This window comes from Anoplopoma fimbria, chromosome 14, assembly GCF_027596085.1.
Source record: "Anoplopoma fimbria isolate UVic2021 breed Golden Eagle Sablefish chromosome 14, Afim_UVic_2022, whole genome shotgun sequence".
Taxonomy (NCBI): Eukaryota; Metazoa; Chordata; class Actinopteri; order Perciformes; family Anoplopomatidae; genus Anoplopoma; species Anoplopoma fimbria.
In genome coordinates this window covers 2,077,669-2,098,625 of record NC_072462.1, presented here as the reverse complement: position 1 = coordinate 2,098,625, position 20,957 = coordinate 2,077,669, and the positions used below count along the sequence as shown (strand labels likewise).

Genomic DNA, 20,957 nt, shown 5'->3' with positions numbered 1-20,957 from the left:
ACGACCATTTCTTATATACAGACTATGGTCCACACAGGCACAAAGTAACCAGAGTTTTTAAAAATCTACACCTTAGACATCGCCTAAAATATCTGTTTTCTTACATAAAACTCATAAAAAAAATATCTGTATACGTGTAGAAAGGGCCTCACATGAAATTATGCAACATGATATGAACTAACATATTTTCATGATCTTGTTTTTTCAATAGGAGCAAAACGTACGACATGCTGCAGTATTACCAGAACCAAATTCCCTACTGAGAAGTCTTCTACCGGACCTCCACTGTACGTCCAAGACCAAACGACTCCACACGAAGCAATGCAAAACCTTCTTTTGGATGATTTGAACAGGCAGTGGGTGGTGCATCCTACCCGTCCTGTAACAACGAGGCACTTTGATTCCAAATGCTCCACTTTTATTCCGCATTACTGTAAGTCGTCAGATTTTTATAATGTACTCCTTCGTTTGAAAAATACGTCTTTAATTATGAAAGAACAACGAACGACTTTTACCAAAGGAGGTATTTGAATCACCCTTTAAGTATTTTCTCCTTGATGCTGTTGTTTGTTACACTAACGAGAGGACGATAAGAGGAGCCATATTTACCAGAAGTTGTTTTATCATCGTTATTGTTCTGTAACGGCGCCGTTATCCACTTTTATGCACTTTATAGCTCAAAGTATTTCATCTGCTTCTCCTGCCTTTGATCATGATCTTAAACTGAGATTATACACCAGAAATCAGAGATGAAAACAATCTGAATTTTAATCAACCTATCAATAAAACGGCGGTATTTTTGTTTTAATAGAACACAAGCTGGTAGATTGATCAGAATTCGAAGCAGGAATCAATCAGCATTTAATCTTAACGGTAGTTTTTAGGAGTGTATTGGTGTTAAGTACTTACTGTAGAATATTTACTGTAGAATCACATCAACGTCGCAGGTATTTTACTGTGATTAACGCTGAACTTGTAGAGCTAAATGTGAAGAACATAATCAGAAGTTTTTAATAACTGTGCTACCTTGAAGCTTATACTCAAAGCCAGTCATGTCAAATCTTCTCATGTCAGCTTTTAGCTTTAAAATAGTTATTTAGAGGTTTTTTTATTTCCACTACAGGAACTTAACGACCTGGAAGCTGAACTTTTTTAGAAGCAGAAAAGCTTTGGTTTGAGGTTCTGTCTTTTGTTTCCACTGGGTTTAAAAAAACGGGTTGTTTTGGGGTTTACGTCTTTTGAAAAAGGCGAGTTTCATGTCGCTGTTTGGTCGGAAAAAACAGCTCTACTTTTAGCTTTTCATGTTTTATCATCACATTTAAGACACAGAACTAAGCTTCCCATTTTCTGAAAAATATATTTTTGTTTTTTAAAGGTCTAAAAAAGCCTGTTTTTACAGACTCTTTTAACCATCTGCATTGCTTCTTAAATTGCATCTTTTTTTCCTAATCCAAACAAACATGGTAGCTGGAAAACGTTTTGTACAATATTCAAATTGAGAAAACAAAATCCTGCTCAGCATCACAATATATATTTATCATACTACGATTCTCTCTGGACCTTCTTCCAAGAGTATTTTAAACAATTTCTACAACATTGATCTTAAGTAGATAGAGCTCACCCAATAACTGGGAACATTTAAAACGTTATTATTAGTTAATGTGGTTTGTATGGATCTTTGTTTTCAGTGTTTTTTCCGGATACCTGGATCAGGAAAAACAGTCGGAATTTAAAGAAAATGTTGTTTTTATGGTGCAACAGATGAAACATTTCTTTCATCCAGGTGGTTGAAAGAGTCTTTTCAGGAATCTGAAATATCTCAACAGCTATTAAATGGATTGTCTTGAAATACCGTTCATGTTCCCCAGAGGATGAACCACATCTTTGATGAACCACAAACACTGACTTTAGTGATCCTCTGACTTTTTGTTGTTTTTTTAAGTTAGGCTAGTTAGCAAATGTTAGCATGCTAACATGCTAAACTGAGATGGTGACTTCCATTCACTGGTTGCAAATAAAACCAAGATGGCGACGGCCAAACTGAATGTGAACTGCACCATGACTACGTCCATTTCTTATATACAGTCTATGGTAGTGATGAATTTCTTTTTCCACAAATGTCGCCACAAACACCCAGTTTTTAATACTGAAAATACATAAATATTGCAATACTTATGCGATGGATAGCGACTTTTATTTATTTATGAATGAAAATCTTCAGGTTGCCCTCTTTAAGTTCCTGTAGTGGAAGAGTTGCTCTACATCAGATATATTTTAACCTCTATTTAAAAAGTATCATGAACATATTTGCGTACTCTTTGCAGTACTTTTTAACCCTGTTAGAGAACATTCCTCTTTGTGTATCTGGGCTATATGGAACCTCTCGGGTTTGACTGATGCAGATGATGATGAAACGTTAAAAAGCCATTTCTCCTACCCGTACAGGTAGACACACGACCGTAGTGATACTTGACAGAAAAGAAGAAACCTAACCTTATGCAATATATTTGTGAATATTGATGCTGTATTTGCGTGTTGTGTTCATCAAATCAACCGATCCGTGTGTGAGAAGTGTTTTATTTTTGTTGCAGACTTACTGTCGTTCTGTAGTCGGAGTATATTTAAGTACACAGAAGTACTTGTGCGAGGCACTCGACTCTTTTCAAAGCCATTTTTAATGTGCTGGGTTTTAAATCATGTCAGCTGATGTGTATAAATATATAAATGTGTGTTCAGTCTTTCAGATCACGTCTGCTCTTCTGATAATGTTCCAACATCAGACAGGTTTTACTTTTTATATTTCCTGTCTCTTTGTCTCTCTCTCTCCTCTCTCTCTCGCTCGTCTTCATGTATATTTTCTTCCTAGTTTTTCTTGTACTGGTGGTTTTAAGTGAAATGTTTAATTAAAGGACATCAAAAGTCAAAGTCTTGTTATCTCTGTCTTTCTTTATTGTTTTTTCTTTCTGTGTTGTCTCTCTTGTCTTTTTTTGTCACTTTATTGTTTTTATTTATTGTCTCTTTGTCTCTCTCAGTCTTTATTTGTATCTATCTTTCTTTGTTGTCGTCTCTTTTCCCTCTGTTTCTTTCATGGTGTCTTATTTCTTGTCTTTCTTTCTCTTGTCTCTCTTGTCTCCTTTATTCTTCTTCTCTCTTCGTGTGTTTTTTCTTCCTAGTTTTTATTGTACTGGTGGTTTTAAGTGAAATGTTTAACTAAAGGACAACAAAAGTCAAAATCTTGTTATCTTCTGTTTTTCTTTTTGTCTCTTTTTCTGTGTTGTCTCTCTTGTCTCTGAGCTAACTGGTCACTTATGCATATTAATAACACAATATGTAGCGTTCAAGAGTTCAAGACAACTGATTCATGGAGCACATAAACACAAACAGAATAATACCATTATGACTGTCATGTGTTTTAGAAATAATACCCCTAACTACAGCATTAATCTACTTATTATTGCCTTAACATTGTAGAAAATGTTTCTAGTTGAAGGACTGCAGACTTTGAAAAGCAGGTTCAAAGGATGTGGAAGCCTTATAGACTTTATATAGACGGGATAAATACAGTGCTGATTCCTGGTTATGGTAGATCTTTAACATTAGAATGAATGTTCTACCAGTAAAGACAAATAATAGAATTGATTTGGTTATTTATGATACAACAGTGTCCTAAATAAATAAAGGTTTTCAGCTGAAAAAAAGTGTTTTTTGACCTGTTATCAGACAATCAACCATTTATCACCCTGTGTGTGTAAGTTCTGCATGTAGGTTCATTTCCAACTTCCAATATTCTGATTTTTTAACAATTTTTTGCATATTTTGCTGCTGTGTTTGCTTTTTGACCATATAAGATGATATTTAGCCTGCAGTTTAGTTTGAATGTTTGAATATTAGACAGAGAAGGAAGTGTCAGTTAGGAACTTTCAGGAGGATTTATTAGAAGTAAATCTTATTAGATTTTGCATTTTGCATTTGTTAAAAACAGTTATTTTGTGGAGAGACTTTTTTTCTCTCCTAGTTTTAAGCTATTGTCAGTTTAGTTGAGCTTTTTGATTTGATCATTTTTATCCTTTTTTTAATCATTTTTAATCATTTATCACTTTTATAAAATAAAGCGAAGTAGATATTTGTGATCTTTTTTGGTCTTATATGGTTCTTCATCAACACTTCAGAAGGCCTATAACAACGCATTATGTAATAACATGACAAAATGTAATGTAACATTTTCACTCCATTATGTAATAAAACACATTTTTTATTATAATCTGGTGAAATTTGTCATTATATTATTACATATTGCAGTAGTTGTTATAAAAAATGCATTAAGAAAAAAATAAAATGCTATGGCAACGGAGGCATATGTACATAGAGACATGGATCCATCGTTCACCCAGGATCAAGCTGCACTTGACGGACTCTGTTTTTTCATCATGATGCTTGATGCTCAAACACAGTCAACGTTGATGAACAATGTTTTTCCTTATGTTGCATTTTTAAAGACAAGCTGTCGGCCATATTATCTGCACAGAGAACACTTTTTTTGCTGCGATTTACGTTCCTTTTGATGCAAATTCAGAAATGCAATGTTTTGTTTTGTCATGTGTTTATTATGTTACAAACAGGCTACAACTACATTTCATTGTCTGCCCTGTGTAACATAATGACAATAAATGATCTTTGAAACCTTGAATTATACATGCAGTATGTAATAACCAACGAAAATAGTAATAGGCTTTTGTTAGTAATGAAAAGGATAAAGAATGAATACGTATAAATCTTTTATTGGATCAGAAAAAACAAAAACAAACATGTTTCGTTACAATAAATCAGCGACAGAATTACTCAAAGTCAGCCTTCAAACTGCTCCATGACGGCTAGAAAAGCAGACAAACAAACAAAGAAAGGAAGAGTTTGATGGGAATGCAGCTGGTTGAGTTGACCTCTGACCTCTGTGACACGACAGACGGGGCTCTGAGTCACTTCACACCAAAGGGGGGGCCGTCACATGTTTGATGGTGGGCGGCATTGGAACATTACTGGTTGAGATAATTAGAAATTAATAACCCAAAAAACATGTTTAAAGTTTAATAATCTACAATCAATTAATGAAAGAAGAAGGAAAAAATCTGAAAACTTTTACTTTCTAGTTTTGTGAATCGAACAAGACATCCATTAATGAAAGAAAATGTATTCCAGTAACACAAAAGCAAAGATGGGGGTGGAAGTGAACCTTTAATTTATGCACAAAGGACCCCGACGTCTCCTTTTTATAGTCATTGAGCGATAGAGGCCCCGGGGCCCCTGGAGACAAATTCACAAAACATCCTAACTGGCTGGAGTTTGGAGGAACTCCTGAATGTAAAGGTGGACTCTTAAAGGGCCAGCGTGCAGCATTTAGGGGGATCTTTTGTCAGAAATGGGATATTATATTAATAAGTTTGTTTTTTCGTTGGTGGTTAATCACCTGAAACTAATAATCTGCAATTTAGTTTGAGAGAAGTTTCAGTTGCTTGCAATCTGCAAACTCACCCCTAGATGCCGCCAAATCCAGCACAATGAGTCAAATAAATTGTATATTCCTTTAAGTTCTTGGTGTAATAGTATTTCACAAATGAATTTAGTGCCAAAACCAGCTCAATAATCAATATTTGTGTCAGTTGTTTATGAAATAATTAAACCAAGCTGACAAAGGAATAACTTTTTGCCATCAAAGTCTTTAATGTTTGAACTATATTTTGCCAGAAATGATGTACAATAGGAAAATAAAAATCCTATTTCTGTAACATTAAAATCGTCAGAAAGCCTAATGGTTCATCTCATATTCTCAAATCCAACATGAGCAGAGAACATATTGTTCTTTAAACTAGAATTCTTTTTCAGAACAAGGTCTTTATTCCCTGTTTTGTTTGTTAATTGTTATGCATAAAAATGCACGACAATTATTTGTATTAGTGTATATACGTATGTATTTATATGGATATATATGATGAGTATATATATGTACATATATGTAAAAACTCATCATCAAGGATAATGATGTGCCGGGCAGTTTGCTGTGGTAAAAGAAGTCTCACCAGTCAAATATTTTGCCAAATGCATGAAAGCAATTAAATAAATCAAATTACACATATACAGATCAGGAGTGAACCGAAGAGGAACATCTGTCACTTCAACACATATTAAACCGAAAATAAACCTTAAAGTTTACCTTTTAGGGGAGATTCTGAGGTCCAAATCAGACGAGAAAGCATTTTGTGTTCAGACTTTTTGTACACTAATAAACTTTATTGTCAGACTCACATTTTGTCCTTCACATCTCACCTGTTAAACTGTAACACCAGAGCTCCATCTAGTGCTCAGCAAGAAACTCACCACAGAGATCAGTGGTGGTAAAAGTAAAAGTATTGATACAATCCTGTGTTCAAAGAGGTTTTTGAAATAGAAATAATTAATTCAAGCTAGCTGTATAAATATCTACTTATTTGTTTAATACTTTTGTTTGTCTCTCTTGTATTGCTTTCTTGGTTTGTCCTCTTGTTTAATCACATGAGTCTTGTTTTATTTATTATCTTGCTTATTAATGTGTATAAAAATATAAAAATAATATTAATTGTATGTTTTGATTTTTTTTAATTGAATATGTTTTATTGATTTTCAAAGTTTGTATCCCTCAAGGGTAGAAGACACAAAACATATATATTTGACTTCAATTGCTTGGGAAATTTTAATCCTCATTCCCATCCCTACCACCAACCCACTGTAGGGTTACAGGTGACAGAGTAAAGTAAAACAATTTAATTCATAAATAAAAATAAATAAATAAATACAAATGCATGAATAAATCAATGAATACATAAATATATATTTATAAATAAATAAATAATAGTTATAACAATAATAATATTAACTGTACAGTTGTTATTGTTAATAAGAAAAATATATATATAAGATTGCTTTTATGTACCAATGTAGACTGAATTCAACAATAACGTGCAATAAAAATGTTCTTTAAAACTACAAAACTTTATTTATTTTAAAACATAGAATAAATTTCACATAAAGTTTATCGCAAACATTCAACATGTTGTAGATTTTCCCTGGACAGGAAGTAAATCTTATATGATAAATGTAGCGGAGTAAAATATAAGATAAGATAAGATAAGATAAGATAAGATAATCCTTTATTAGTCCCACAGCGGGGAAATTTGCACACAAGAGACATAGTAGAAGAAAGACAAGATAAAAATAAAAAATGAAAATAAAAAAAACAAGTATTATAAATAAGCAATAAGAAACAGTAGAAAAACAACAATAACTGAAATATTATATTTACAGACAGAAAAAAACTATTTTAACTATTATTGCACAGTGTAATGTACAAAAGTACAACACTTTCCTCTGAGATGTGGTGGAATAGAAGTATAAAAGTACACAAAGTGTGAATACTAAAGTACAAGTACCACAAAGCAGTACTTGAGTACATGTGCTCCAGTGAGTGCATCACATCATGGCTGCTTCAGGTGTTGTTGTTTGGAACAGGTAAACCCCCCCTCCCTCCACCACTGTCTGAGTGACGTCACTGGGATGGGCAGGTCACGTGGTCGCGTCAGAGGGAAACCTGTTGGTTTAATGTTACTGAAATGAGAGAAGAAGAAGAAGAAGAAGAATAGGAGGAGGAGGAGGAGGAGGAGAAGCAGCCAGGAAGGGAAGCGAGCAAGGTAAGTGATCAGGACTAACGGACTGTTCCTACATCCCATAATCAAACCTATCGATCAGGAGCCGTATTGTGAAACTTCTGTAAGGTGGAGAAGTCAGTAAACGTCGCTTTACGGCAGCTTAAAGGGGCCACGTTTTTCCGTCGTTGTCGTAAAAAACAAACAAAAAAAACAAAACAGTCTGCGACATTTTTTTTAAGACTTTAACTTGTAGTTTGGAGTACTTTTATTAAATATTAAAACACAATAACTACTTTATAAGGAGGCAGAATACTGCGTTGAGCTGACCGAGCCCGCTGGCGCTGAGCCAACCCGCTGTGACGTCACTGTGCCTCCTCCCCTGCACACAGTATTTATATATATATATATATATATATATATATATATATATATATATATATATATATATATATATATATATATATATATATATATATATATATATATATATATATATATATAGATATATATATATATATATGTATATATATATATATATATATATATATATATATATATATATATGTATATATATATATATATATATATATATATATATATATATATATATATATATATATATATATATATATATATATATATATATGTATATATATATATATATATATATATATATATATATATATATATATATATATATATATATATATATATATATGTATATATATATATGTATATATATATTATATATGTATATATATATATATGTGTATATATATATATATGTATATATATATTTATATATATATATATATATGTATATATATATATATATATATATATATATATATATTTATATATATATATATATATATATGTGTATATATATATATATATATATATATATATATATATGTATATATGTATATATATATATGTGTATATATATGTACTTTATACTGTCTATACATACATGTACTGTAGTTATAGCAGAGCTGACATACTCTCCTGTAGTATAAAACAGGAGGACTCAACCTGATGATGTACTATAGTTATCCTAGGAGGAAGTATTCAGAGCAGTAACTGAAGTAAAAAGTACTAATACCACTTTAAAAAAATACTATGTTACAGGTTAAAGTCATGCATTGAAAACTTTACTTATTCAGGAAAATGTATGCATGCAAAGTAAAAGTAAATACTTTGTTTTGTAAATATAGTGTTGTATATTATGGTTTTTGTTGGAGTAATATACTTTACCTTGATAAAAATAATATATATATCACTGTGCAGTAAAGTGTTCCCTGTTGGTGTTGCGCTATGATGTTTTTTTGGATTAATATTATTGTACTTTAACATCTAGTAAAAAGTACTTATACCATACTTTAAAAATACTCTGTTAAAAGTAAAAGTCCTGCATTGAGAACTTTACTTAATCAGGAAAGTGTATGCATGCAAAGTAAAAGTAAAATGTTCCCTGTCAGTGTTTTACTAAATGATGTTCTTTGGATTAGTATTACTGTACTTTAACATTAAGTTAAAAGTACTAATACCATACTGTAAAAACACTCTGCTAATGGTAAAAGTCCTGCATTGAAAACCTTATTTAATCAGGTAAATGTATGCATGCAAAGTAAAAGTACTCTCTGTGCAGTAAAGTGTTCCCTGTCAGTATTTAATTATATTATGTTTTTTGGAGTAATACTGTACTTTACCATTAAGTATATAGTACTAATACCACTCTGTAAAAACACTCTGCTACAGGTAAAAATACTGCATTAAAAACGTTAATTAAGCAAAAGTATGCTAGAAGGAAACTGTACTTAAAGTATGATAAGTAAAAGTTGTCATTGTGCAGTAAAATGATCCCTGTCAGTGTTTTACTACATGATGCTTTTATGAGTAGTACTGTACTTTACGCAGCTTGTTAAGGTGGAGCTTATTTTATAAACTTCATAAATCGGAAGTGTTGCTGAAGCACAGATTCTGTGAAACCATTAGTGGAGGAGGAAGTATTCAAATATACACTGTAAGAACACTGCATTGAATAGTTAATTATGAAATACAAAAAAATATACATTAAGTATTTAAAGTTAAAGTGTCCTGCGAGTGTTTTACTCTTTTATATTCTTTATAGTATTATTACTTGTGCATTAATGTAAAAGCAGTATTTGAGCTGGAAATCATTTTGAACTATTAACTAATGATAATTGTCATTATGGATTTATATGCTGATTATTTTCTCCATTAATCTATTGATTGTTTAGTTTGTAAAAATAGTGAGAAAGGGCAGCAAAATTATTCAAGAGCCACCTTAACAATGTTGTGTAGTCCAAACCTCAAAATGATTACTACTACATTGACATTATTGACATTTTTCGAAGGAAAAGCTGCAAATCTTTACATTTGTGAAGCTGGAACCGATACAATTTTGCTTGAAAAGGAACAAAAAATAATCAAAATTGTTGCCAATTCATTTTCTCTTATGTCTTCTATAGTCAACAACAATGATAATTGATTTAGTGAAACATTCTTTGTTTCAGCTTCATGTTTATGTTTTTATTATAACTGTTTGTCTGACAAAACAAACTATGAAGATGTCTCTTTTAGAAGTTGTGATCTGATCACATCTCAGACCTTCACGTCTCTGTGTGTGTTCACAGGTGAATCCTCTGCACTGTGAGTTCATACCAGGTTTGCATTCTGACCGGCAGGCCAATGTAAGTCGTGTTGAGTGACTGCGTGTGAAAGAGGTATACAAGCACAGTTCATACTCTTTTTTAACTTCTCAGGATCATTAAAGAAATGGGCTTTTGAGGGCTGATTGGTTGTCAAGAATGTATTTCTGTGCTACTGGTAAGTTTAGTTTAATGGATACGACACATGAACAGTATTATTACTACAACAACAACAACAGTGCTACGTATTTGGTTGCAGCACAAAAATGCATTCTTGACGCAGCTTGCATGGAGGATGATGGGACAACATCTTTTTTCTCTGGGTACTTGTGGTTTATGTGTTTCGGTGTGTGGAGTAAACAAACGTTCCATGAATGATACTCTTAAATGTCTCATTTGAATTTCTCATCACTTTGGGACTCGTTTTAATCTTCTGACTTCTTCCTGTTTCACATTTCCTCTTTTGTTGTCTTCCTGGTTCTGTTTATGATTTTAATTGTTGAGAGCTTAAACAATTAATTGATTGACATAAACATATGGAACTGGCAACACTTTTATTAATCGATAAATGATTATAGTTTGTGAGGATTTGCTGCTTTTCTTTGTCTTCTATGATAGTAAATTAGGTAACTTTGAGTTTTGGACTGTTGGTTGGATAAAACAAGACATTTGAAGATGTCACAGGCCGCAACTTCCGGTCCTGTTAAGTGAAGCCAATGAGGAAATGTCTTAAAGCTGCATTCTCTCTCCTGTCCACCAGGGGGCGACTCCTCTGGTTGTATAGAAGTCTATGAGAAAATGACTCTACTTCTCTCTTGATTTATTCCCTCAGTAAACATTGTAAACATGAGTTTATGGTCTCAATCTCTAGTTTCAAGTCTTCTTCAATACAGCATGATGTTCATTTAGTAAATGATGCTCCATTTAGAGTCAAACAGACCATAAAGCAGGGGATGCTTTAGGGCGGGGCTACACACTGATTGACAGGTCGACACCAGAGACGTATACGGCGTCTCTACCTGTCTCTTACTTTACAATGTTTAAAAGCAGCAAATCCTCATATTTGACTACCTGGAAGCATCAAATGTTTGGCCTTTCCGCTTGAAAAATTCCTTAAATAATGAATTATTTATCAAAATAGTTGTCGATCAGCTAATTGTTTCAGCTGAAAGAGAAATAATGACTTGCAGCTGGAATTGGAAGACATTTAAACAACCCTGAATGAATAAATGTGTGTGTTCTCTCAGGGACCATCACCATCCTCATGTCCAATGGAGGAGGCTTTTACGGACGCACTGAGCGCGTCCGCCAGTCGCCGTTCTACGACCAGGTGCCCCTGGGCTCGTTGCCCCGATCAGACTCCTACGACCTGCTGAGAGACCCGAGAGCGGCTCCCCTCGCCCGGAGCGCCGACCCCCTCCCTCCGCCGCCTCTGCCGGACCAGCCTCCCGTTGGCCCCGAGTTCGACCCCAGTGGCAGCGAGGGCGACGTGGACCCGGACCACGACCCGGCTCTGGACATCAAACCGGTCCACCGTTTCATCCCCGACTCCTGGAAGAACTTCTTCAGAGGGAGCAACCGCGGCAGTGACCACCCCAGCTCCATGCTGGACGACTCGTGTAAGAACAACAACAACAGCAGCAGTGACGGGGTGCGCTGCTCACCACCACAGTCCCCCTCCATTCCAGGGTCGTACCGGGATCCGTATGGCGGCTCAGGCAGCAGCTACAACTCGCGCAAGGAGCTCCTGGAGCTACGGGATGTCCACGAGTCCGAGTCGGGTCGCACCCACCACACAGGTCTGACCTACAGCGAGCGGGTGGAGGAGTACCATCTGCGGTACGGCTACATGAAGTCCTGGGCCGGGCTGCTGAGGATTCTGGGATGCGTGGAGCTCCTGCTGGGGGCCGCCGTGTTCGCCTGCGTCTGCGCTTACATCCACAAAGACAACGAGTGGTTCAACATGTTCGGGTACTCGTCTCCCGGAGGAGGGTACGCCGGAAGCGCGTATGGTGGCATCACAGGCGGGTCCTACTACTCGGGCCCCAAGACGCCGTTCGTGTTGGTGGTGGCAGGGCTGGCCTGGCTGGTGACTGTGATAGTTCTGGTGCTGGGGATGACCATGTACTACCGGACCATCCTGCTGGACTCGTCCTGGTGGCCTCTGACGGAGTTCACCATAAACCTGGCGCTGGCTGTGCTCTTCATGGCAGCGGGTAGGTTTATTATCCTTTGTTTGTTCTGGTTTCATTTTAATTTTAAGGGACACGTTTACAATATTAAACTGTTTTACATCAGATTTAGATTAAAGGTACAGTGTGTAAGGTTTAGTGGTCTCTGTCCTCATGTCCTCTCTCCTCCTTTCCTCTGTCCTCTCTCCTCCTTTCCTCTGTCCTCCTGTCCTCTCCTCCTTTCCTCTGTCCTCTCTCCTCCTTTCCTCTGTCCTCTCTCCTCCTTTCCTCTGTCCTCCTTTCCTCTGTCTCCTCCTTTCCTCTGTCCTCTCTCCTCCTTTCCTCTGTCCTCCTTTCCTCTGTCCTCTCTCCTCCTTTCTCTCCTCCTCTGTCCTCCTCCTTTCCTCTGTCCCTCCTCCTTTCCTCTGTCCTTCCCTCCTTCCCTCTGTCCTCTCCTCCTTTCCTCTGTCCTCCTGTCCTCTCCTCCTTTCCTCTGTCCTCCTGTCCTCCTGGCTGCTTTGTTCAGCTTTTGTCCCATTATCCCTGCTGTGCTTGTGTAAACATAGCAGCAGTGGCAGATTGAATTAGGTTTCACTTTTGTTTACATGTTCACAGATTGATAAAGTATTGTCTTTTTTTACTCGGGAATGTTTTATTGCACCTACAGCAACAAGCGTTGTTGCACTGTGGTATTTTAACTAAAGTAAAGAATCTGAGTACTTCTTACACCACTGCTAGAAAAAAAATGCTGCTGTTTTTTTGCAGAAATCTGAAAACCAGGACGAACAACACTCTGTACTGCTAGACAACACTCGAGAAAAGTAAGAAATCTATTCTATTATGTTTACTTTTTGTTTTCCAGGCATCGTCTACGTCAGAGACACGACCCGCGGAGGCCTCTGCTCATACCCGGTCTTCAACAATGGCATCAACGGGGCGTTCTGCAGAACGGAGGCGGGCCAGATCGCCGCCATCATCTTCCTGTTCGTCACTCTGGTGGTGTATCTGATCGGAGCCGCCGTGTGTCTCAAGCTGTGGAGGCACGAAGCTGCACGCAGATACCGGGAGAAGCACGGCCACGAGGTGAGAGCTCTGCTTTTGTTTTGAGGGGAAAGGATTATTCCAACGCCATCTATCACTGTGATGACTAAAGGCATGTTAGTACACACAGACTGCAACGCAACAGCAAACCACAGAATTTGCAAAGAGACTTCCAGCTTTGCAGGAATGAGTAGGTGCAGTCTGGGAGTTCTACCTGTGTGCTGCCGGAGGGCAAAACATGCACATAGTGTCTGAGATTCCCACAGTCCAACTCCTGTTGATGTCTTGTTTGTTTCTATTTTGGTATCTTAAAGGAGTCGTCCAACATTTTGGGAACTGTGATTTGCTTTCTTGCTCAGAGTTAGATGAGAAGATTGATACCACTCTTGTGTTTGTGGGATAAATAGGAAGCTGAAACCAGGAGATGGTAAGCTAAGTTCTCAGTCACAGCTAAATCCAACAAAGATAAACGAAAATACTTTGTTAAGGTAAGATGCTAATAACGTTAGCTCGTTGAATAATTTAGCAAACAAAAACAGATCCGTCTACCAGCACTTCTAAAGATCACAGAATATATCTTGTTTGTTTAATCAAAAAAAGTGTAAAGACCAGATGTTGTGGACTTTTCTTTTGGGCAGAGCCAGGCTAGCTGTTTCCCCCTGTTTCCAGTCTTTATGCTAAGCTAAGCTAACCATCTCCCGGCTTTAGCTTCATATTTAACGTACAGATATGAGAGAGTGGCATTGATCTCCTTGTCTGACTCTCTACTTGAAATTTTTGCAAAATGTCAAAATGATTCCTGTAATTAGTTGCATGTTAATGGGATTATATGGTTTTATGTTTTGCTTACACAGATGTATCCCTCGGACACGCGAGTTGCACAATCATTGGTGAGCATTCTGTTCAGTGTAGAGAAAGATGAAAAGAGAAAGAGAGAGTTTTAAAGTCACCCCTCTTTTTATTCATAGCTCAATCAGAAGGATATATTGACAGTTTGTCTGTTTTTTCTGCAGGTGGCTCCGGTTTCAGCTCCGATACACAGATCTCCGGTGCAGGTCGAAGGCTCCTCGGTGGTTCCCATCAAATCTGCTCCAAAAGCTGTTCCACTGCACATTCTACAGGGAGCCATTCCATCAGGACACATTCCAAAACCTGTTATTGTACCAGACTACATCGGGTAAGAGCTGCTCAAAGACACGATACGCTGTATAGGGATGAGTATCGTTAGGGCTTTATCGATACTAGTACTCTTATCGATACTGTTATCGGTTCTTTTCTTTTTTTTAATTGTGGGGGGGGGGATCAACATTTCTTTATTATTCTTGTATGTTAACATATAGTCTTTCTTGAGCAGCAATACAAGAACTTCCAAAATCATTTAAATACATAAGTGATTAGCTTTAATTTATTATCTTATGCTTATAATCAGACTCCGTATGGTATCTCTAACGTTACCTTCAGCGGGTTTCGTTGGAGCATCCCTACTGTGCAGTGAAGTAGATACACTGTACAGTAACAATGCAGCTAATTATTATTTTTTATTACCGATGAATCAAGCGATTGTTTTTTCTAAATTAATGGTTTGATTTTAAAAAAAGTTTGGAAGTTTAGTTTAGTTAAAAAAAACCTCTTAAATAGGAAATGACAAAGTAGTATTAACTGCTTTTTGAAAATCCCTGCACTTGCTGATGTGCACAGACGTAACCATGGTTACCAAATGATTTGCATTAACATTTACATTGCCTATAAAAGCATCTCTTCATGATCTACCGATCACACAATCCTGTGGTTGGTCAGTTTGCTTTCACACCTCAAAAACGACCTCAAAGTGAAACAAGATCCTCCCTTTAGCCCGGTCTCCGTCCAGCTGTCCAGCCTGCAGTACGGTTTCAATTAAAGCTTTCACCTCAGTTTAAACGAGCTGAACCGAACCAGTAAACCAACCTGAGTTTGTTTTTACTGGATTAAACAGCAAGTTAAATGTGAAAGCACCCAAAGAAAACCAACAGGTATTTACATTTGAGGAGCAGGAACCAGAGAGTAGTTGTCACAGACAATAAATCGTTTATCAAAATTGTTGCAGAAAAATGTATGTATCCATGGGGACACGGGAAATCCTGCAGAAACCCAACATTAAACCGCCAATAGTCACCACATTGTTTTTAATTCACTTGACCCAGATTCTTTAAAATGGTAGCCCTCAAAAAACCAGGTTGTGAAGAAGAGCAGCGTTTCCACTGGAGGATTCTGGATGGAGCAACCGGCGTTGAACAAGCAGTTAAATAAGAAGTTTAGAGAAGCACCTGGTATCAAATTTGCGTCGAGTGGAGCAGAATGCAGTGGAAATTCTGCATATGTGAATGAATCCATTATAATATGTTATCACCATGTCTGCTGCTGCTGTAAAAGATATCGAACAACCGTTTCCGTGTGGCCTAACAAACATGCAGCAGCGTTTACTCTCCCCGTGTGGCTGAAGTGTTCCTCTCCGTCCTGCAGGAAGTACCCGACCATCCGGTCCGACGAGGAGCGGGACCAGTACCGAGCCGTGTTCAACGACCAGTACTCGGAGTACAAAGAGCTCCACTCGGAGGTGCAGGTGACCCTCAAGAAGTTTGATGAGATGGACGCCATGATGCACAGTCTGCCTCAGAATCCGTCCAGCCAGATGGTGATGAAATGCACTTCTCTCTTCTGTTTCTGTCTGTACTCTTTATCCTCTGAATACAGCTGTATAAAAGCCTCTAAATATCATTTTCATAATGTATATATATTTTTTAAATTTTTCTGAACTTTTTGAGCCTTTTGCTTTTCATGTGTTTACTTACTATTTAAAGGTACAGTTAACGGCTTTACTCATCACTTAACGAGTTTAAAGGAGTATGTATTCACCAGGTACAGAGGGTTAATTGATGTTGCAGTTGTGTTGCATTATGGGAGTTGTAGGATCTAGCATTTACGTGGCTTGACCCAAGTTAGGGATTTATATTCTCCTCAGAGTAAAGGCTGAATTCTCCTGTGTGTGTCTTTTAGAAATTGCAAATGTACCCTTTTATACCTGAATATGCAGCACTCCTTTGCATTATGGGAATTGTAGGAGCTAGTATTTTTTGTGTTGCTTGTGTGCTATTTCTCCCTAAAAGTTGAAGCTGTGTGTGTGTGTGTGTGTGTGTGTGTGTGTGTGTGTGTGTGTGTGTGTGTGTGTGTGTGTGTGTGTAACAATTGCAGAAATACCCTTTAATACCTGAATATGCAGCATTTATTTGCATTATGGGAATTAGATTGTAGATCTAACCTGGGATATAAATTCACCTCAAAATAGAGTCTGAGATGTTGTTTTTATGTGTGTGTGTTAAACAATTGCAGGACTACACTTTAATATTTGAATATTCAGCATGTATTACGTATATTTATCAATATTTCACATTGTGCACATTGTGAACACTGTTCAGAGATGATCTCCTCACTGGAAAACATTGTGGTGCTGGAAGTTTATTTGTAGTCCGTTTTTAACACCGTCTTTACAAACACTTTTATAGAGAAATTAAAAAGTAAGAAGCTGATTTTTTTATGTGTGTAAAACAAATACTTAAAGTTCACCACCTCCCTGTGACAGCACACCGGACTGTACTTTGTCTTTTGCATTTTCTATTTCAAAGGTTATCTCTCCTTCAACATGAGTCTGAGTTTCAGTCACATTTTATGAGAGAGCTGATATCTCTGTGTGTAAAATGTCCCTTGTTACTTCCTCTGTTTGCACTTCCTGTTCCTGCTCTACTTCCCCTCCACCCTCAAATTCCTTCTCTGCTCCATCCACCTGGTTTTCACTCTTGTTAAAGGGTCGTTCTGCATTTCTCTCCTTCAATGGATCAACCTGAGTTTAATTCAGACTCTTTGTCTTTCTCTTCTTGCAGGAGGTGGATCGCATTAACAGAATCCTTCAGGACTACCAGAGGAAGAGAAATGTGAGTCCATGTCTTCTCCATTGAATATCAGCTGCTCCTGTTTATATTCCAGAGGAGCTGCTGATGTTCAGTAATACCTCCTCTAACATTCACATCAACGCATCGTTTCTGCCACAAAATGACCATTTTCCTGTCAGCTACTCACCCAGTGTCACCTTGAATTGTTGAGGAAAAATTACTTTTTCTCTCAAAGAATCAAAACTGAGAAAAGTTTTGATGAATTGAAGTAAATTAAAAAAAACAGGGAAACAATTTCAAAACATCTGTTTACAAACTCACACAACTGGTTTAATCCAGTCTCATTTATCCAGTCTGATGTCACGTACCTCACAACACATCTTCACTAAAACATTACTATACAACTCTTCCATATAAACAGTCTGACACAGGCAGAATTCAAGGTAACACACGTGATGTTTAGTTGATATACAAATCGTTTTTTGGGCGGTGAAGTATTCCTTTAATACTGTTTTAGTTTGAAGGAGAAAGCTTAGTTTATACTCGCCGTAGTGACGCTGCCCGTGTCACAAATAGCTAACTTATAAAAACACTATTTAAATGTCTATGGAATATTAAAAAAAAGCAATTAATTTAAGGCGCTTTAGAAACAGGAGGTGATTAAATATTTTGCAGCCAAATCAAATAGTTTACAGGATATTCAACCTTTGTTTCCTGATAATGCATTTAATACTTGACTAGTTTTTTTTACAGGGTTTGTACAAAGGCAATAAAGTAGAACATGAATATGAGATATGAGTTTACAGATGATAACAATCCCTCCTTGTCAGTATGGAGGTTGGTTTATGGCTTTCTGCCGGTTAAAACTACAGTCTATGTATGTGTGAGTCAAAATGTATTGGAGGTCTGTCAGGCTGTGATACACACACACACACACACACACACACACACACACACACACACACACACACACACACACACACACACACACACACACAGTATTTGTTAGGAGATACTTTAAGTATAATAGTAGTAAAGTGAACGGCCTGACAATAATTCAGTATTTTTATTCCCATGTGTTTCTGCGTCATGGAACCAGGACCCGACTTTCCTGGAGAAGAAGGAGCGCTGCGAGTACCTGAAGAGCAAACTGTCGCACATCAAACAGAAGATCCAAGAGTACGATAAAGTGATGGAGTGGAACGACGGCTTCACCTGAACATCTGGACCTCTGGACACAAACACAGAACCACAACTGGAGGTGATGAAGAGACATTTTAAGTGGAGAGTAAACAGGAGCTCTTTTAAATCCATACATCCATCTATTGATCGTTTTTCTGGTGGAGAATCGGATAAGAAAATCGTTTCTACTCGTTAGCTTAGCTTAGCACAAAGACTGGAAGCGGAGGGAAAAAGCTAGCTTTGCTCTGTTAGGAGAACAACAACTCTAAATATTAGAAATGTACTTGTTACGTCCTGATCAAGTGTAAAAAAAAAATCACATTTAGACTTTTTAAAGATTTTCATTTAAAAAAAATCTGTTGCTGAAGAAGTTAACACAATGGTGTTTTAGTGACTGATCTGATATTTACTTTTTTTTAATTTTACAATCAAAGACCCCAGAATAAAGATCTCTGAGAACAATTCAATTGTTTTCACTGAAATAGAAATTCTAAATCAACCAGGACTGAAATCTTAAGGATTGATACTCAAAGAGGAGTTATGTGGAGGACTATTTTCTTAGAAATAGAGATAGCTCATCAAATAATCTGCAACAAAACAGAAAATTTACATTTTTTACTTAATTAACAAGCTTTAAAGTTTCTGTTGGCAGTTTGGACGGAGCCAGGCTAGCTGTTTCCACCCGTTTCCAGTCTTTATGCTAAGCTAACTGTCTCCTGGCTGTTTAAATTATACTTAAATGATTTTAGAGAACTAAAAATCCTCTCATCTAACACTACAGCTGAAAGCAAATAACTGTTTTCCCCCAAAATGTCACACTATTTCTTTTTAAAATGGTCTGAATATGCAAATAACTGTGTTTATATATATATATATATATATATATATATATATGTGTGTGTGTGATACTGTGACTGTGATTGTAGCCGATGCTCACTGCTTAAACTCATAAATGACACTGGTATCCGATGTGAATGTTTGCATGCATTATGCCGTGAAAAAAGCCTAACTATAACAATATAAGTCGCTGCATTGTTTCTTACACTGTTTACCTTCGCTGTGATGTAAATTTCACAAATCAAAAACGCTGCTTGTCCCAAATAATCTGCATTTAGTTGGTTTACTGAACTAATTGTTTTAATTGCACACTGTGTCTTTTTTTTAAACTGTTTGTCTCAATCTGGAAATATTCATGTCTTATTTTATAACTTTAAATGTTGTGACACTGTTCTACCATTTCACACAGATTAAACATTTTGTACTTTTAAAGTCACTTAAGTGCCTAAATATCCGTTTAATCTTCTTTATACTGTGTAAACGTTGGACCTCGTGATTGCCAGGAAATGATATCATGAAAGTCTGTGTTTTCCTCATGTCATCAAGTACTTGTACTTGTTGCTGTAAATGTCCTTATTGTTTCATAATTTAAAGTGATTATTTGGTGCTTTCTGTCTACAGAATACAGTTTTGCTTCTGCACTGATGGTTTGTGGTTTCCTCTTATTTGATCAGCAGACAAAGTTTATTTTACTGGAAAAAGGGAATGAAGAAAAACCTTTGAAAAAAGATAAACGAAACATAAATAATAAAATTCAGGTCACTTGTTTGAATCGTTTTTCAAGAAAAATGTCGAAAATTCTCATCTCCAGTCTTTCAAATGTGAAGATTTGTTGCTTTTCTTTGTCTTTTATGATGTTTAAACTGTGTTTTGGACGTTTGTTGGTACAAAACAAGCTATTGAAAAAAATGTATGGACCAAACCATCAATTAGTTGAGTAAATAACTCAATTAACTGGTAATAAAAAGATTTGTTAGTTGCCGCCCTTAACTCAGTAATTAATTAAATATAATAACATTCACATGATATGACACATGAAGTAGTGAGGTTTGATAAAGGATACCTGGGTGCGTCTCTTCTTTTTCAATGACTTATTGACTTTATTTTATCTCCTAAAGTATGGAACTAATAAAGTCAAAGTAAAAAACAACTGTATATAAATATATATTAAGTAAAATTTATACCAAAAAAATGTAATATGAAATGTTTACTTTTCCTTTGATCTCCAATAAGTGGAAAAAAAGCATTTTAAGTTTAATAATTTATCAGCTGATAAAGTTGATTTATAAATTAAATTAAATTAATAAATTAAAAAGGTAGAAGATCATAGTGCCTGGATCATTATTTTTCTTTTTTCTTCTATGACCAAGATTGAAAAAGATTATAAAATTATTATAATAGATTATTATTTTATTATTTTAAAAAGTGTTCATAAAAATATATATACATTTTTCT

The 20,957-nt window shown here is 36.1% G+C and overlaps 2 protein-coding genes across 4 annotated transcripts in view; both read left to right on the top strand.

Moving 5' to 3' along the window:
- pi4kaa (phosphatidylinositol 4-kinase, catalytic, alpha a) overlaps positions 1-2,919 on the top strand; it is a 33,171-nt gene extending 30,252 nt beyond the window's left edge. The window contains exon 54 of the mRNA XM_054612303.1: positions 212-2,919. Coding sequence (XP_054468278.1) covers positions 212-263 — 52 coding nt within the window. The 3' untranslated portion in view covers positions 264-2,919. The remainder of the gene's footprint in view (positions 1-211) is intronic.
- Positions 2,920-7,623: 4,704 nt separating this feature from the next.
- marveld2a (MARVEL domain containing 2a) lies at positions 7,624-20,506 on the top strand. Of its 3 annotated transcripts, none has more exons than XM_054612317.1 (9): positions 7,624-7,715; positions 10,334-10,390; positions 11,596-12,564; positions 13,382-13,602; positions 14,415-14,450; positions 14,574-14,737; positions 16,060-16,231; positions 17,475-17,525; positions 18,583-20,505. In XM_054612317.1, exons 3-9 carry the CDS (start codon positions 11,613-11,615, stop codon positions 18,700-18,702), a joined length of 1,716 nt encoding a protein of 571 aa, XP_054468292.1. In that variant the 5' UTR covers positions 7,624-7,715; positions 10,334-10,390; positions 11,596-11,612; the 3' UTR covers positions 18,703-20,505. The 3 variants fall into 3 exon arrangements, with proteins under 3 accessions (XP_054468292.1, XP_054468291.1, XP_054468293.1); XM_054612316.1 differs by having other exon boundaries at positions 10,334-10,423; XM_054612318.1 differs by lacking the exon at positions 14,415-14,450 and having other exon boundaries at positions 10,334-10,423; positions 18,583-20,506.
- Positions 20,507-20,957: the final 451 nt, after the last annotated feature.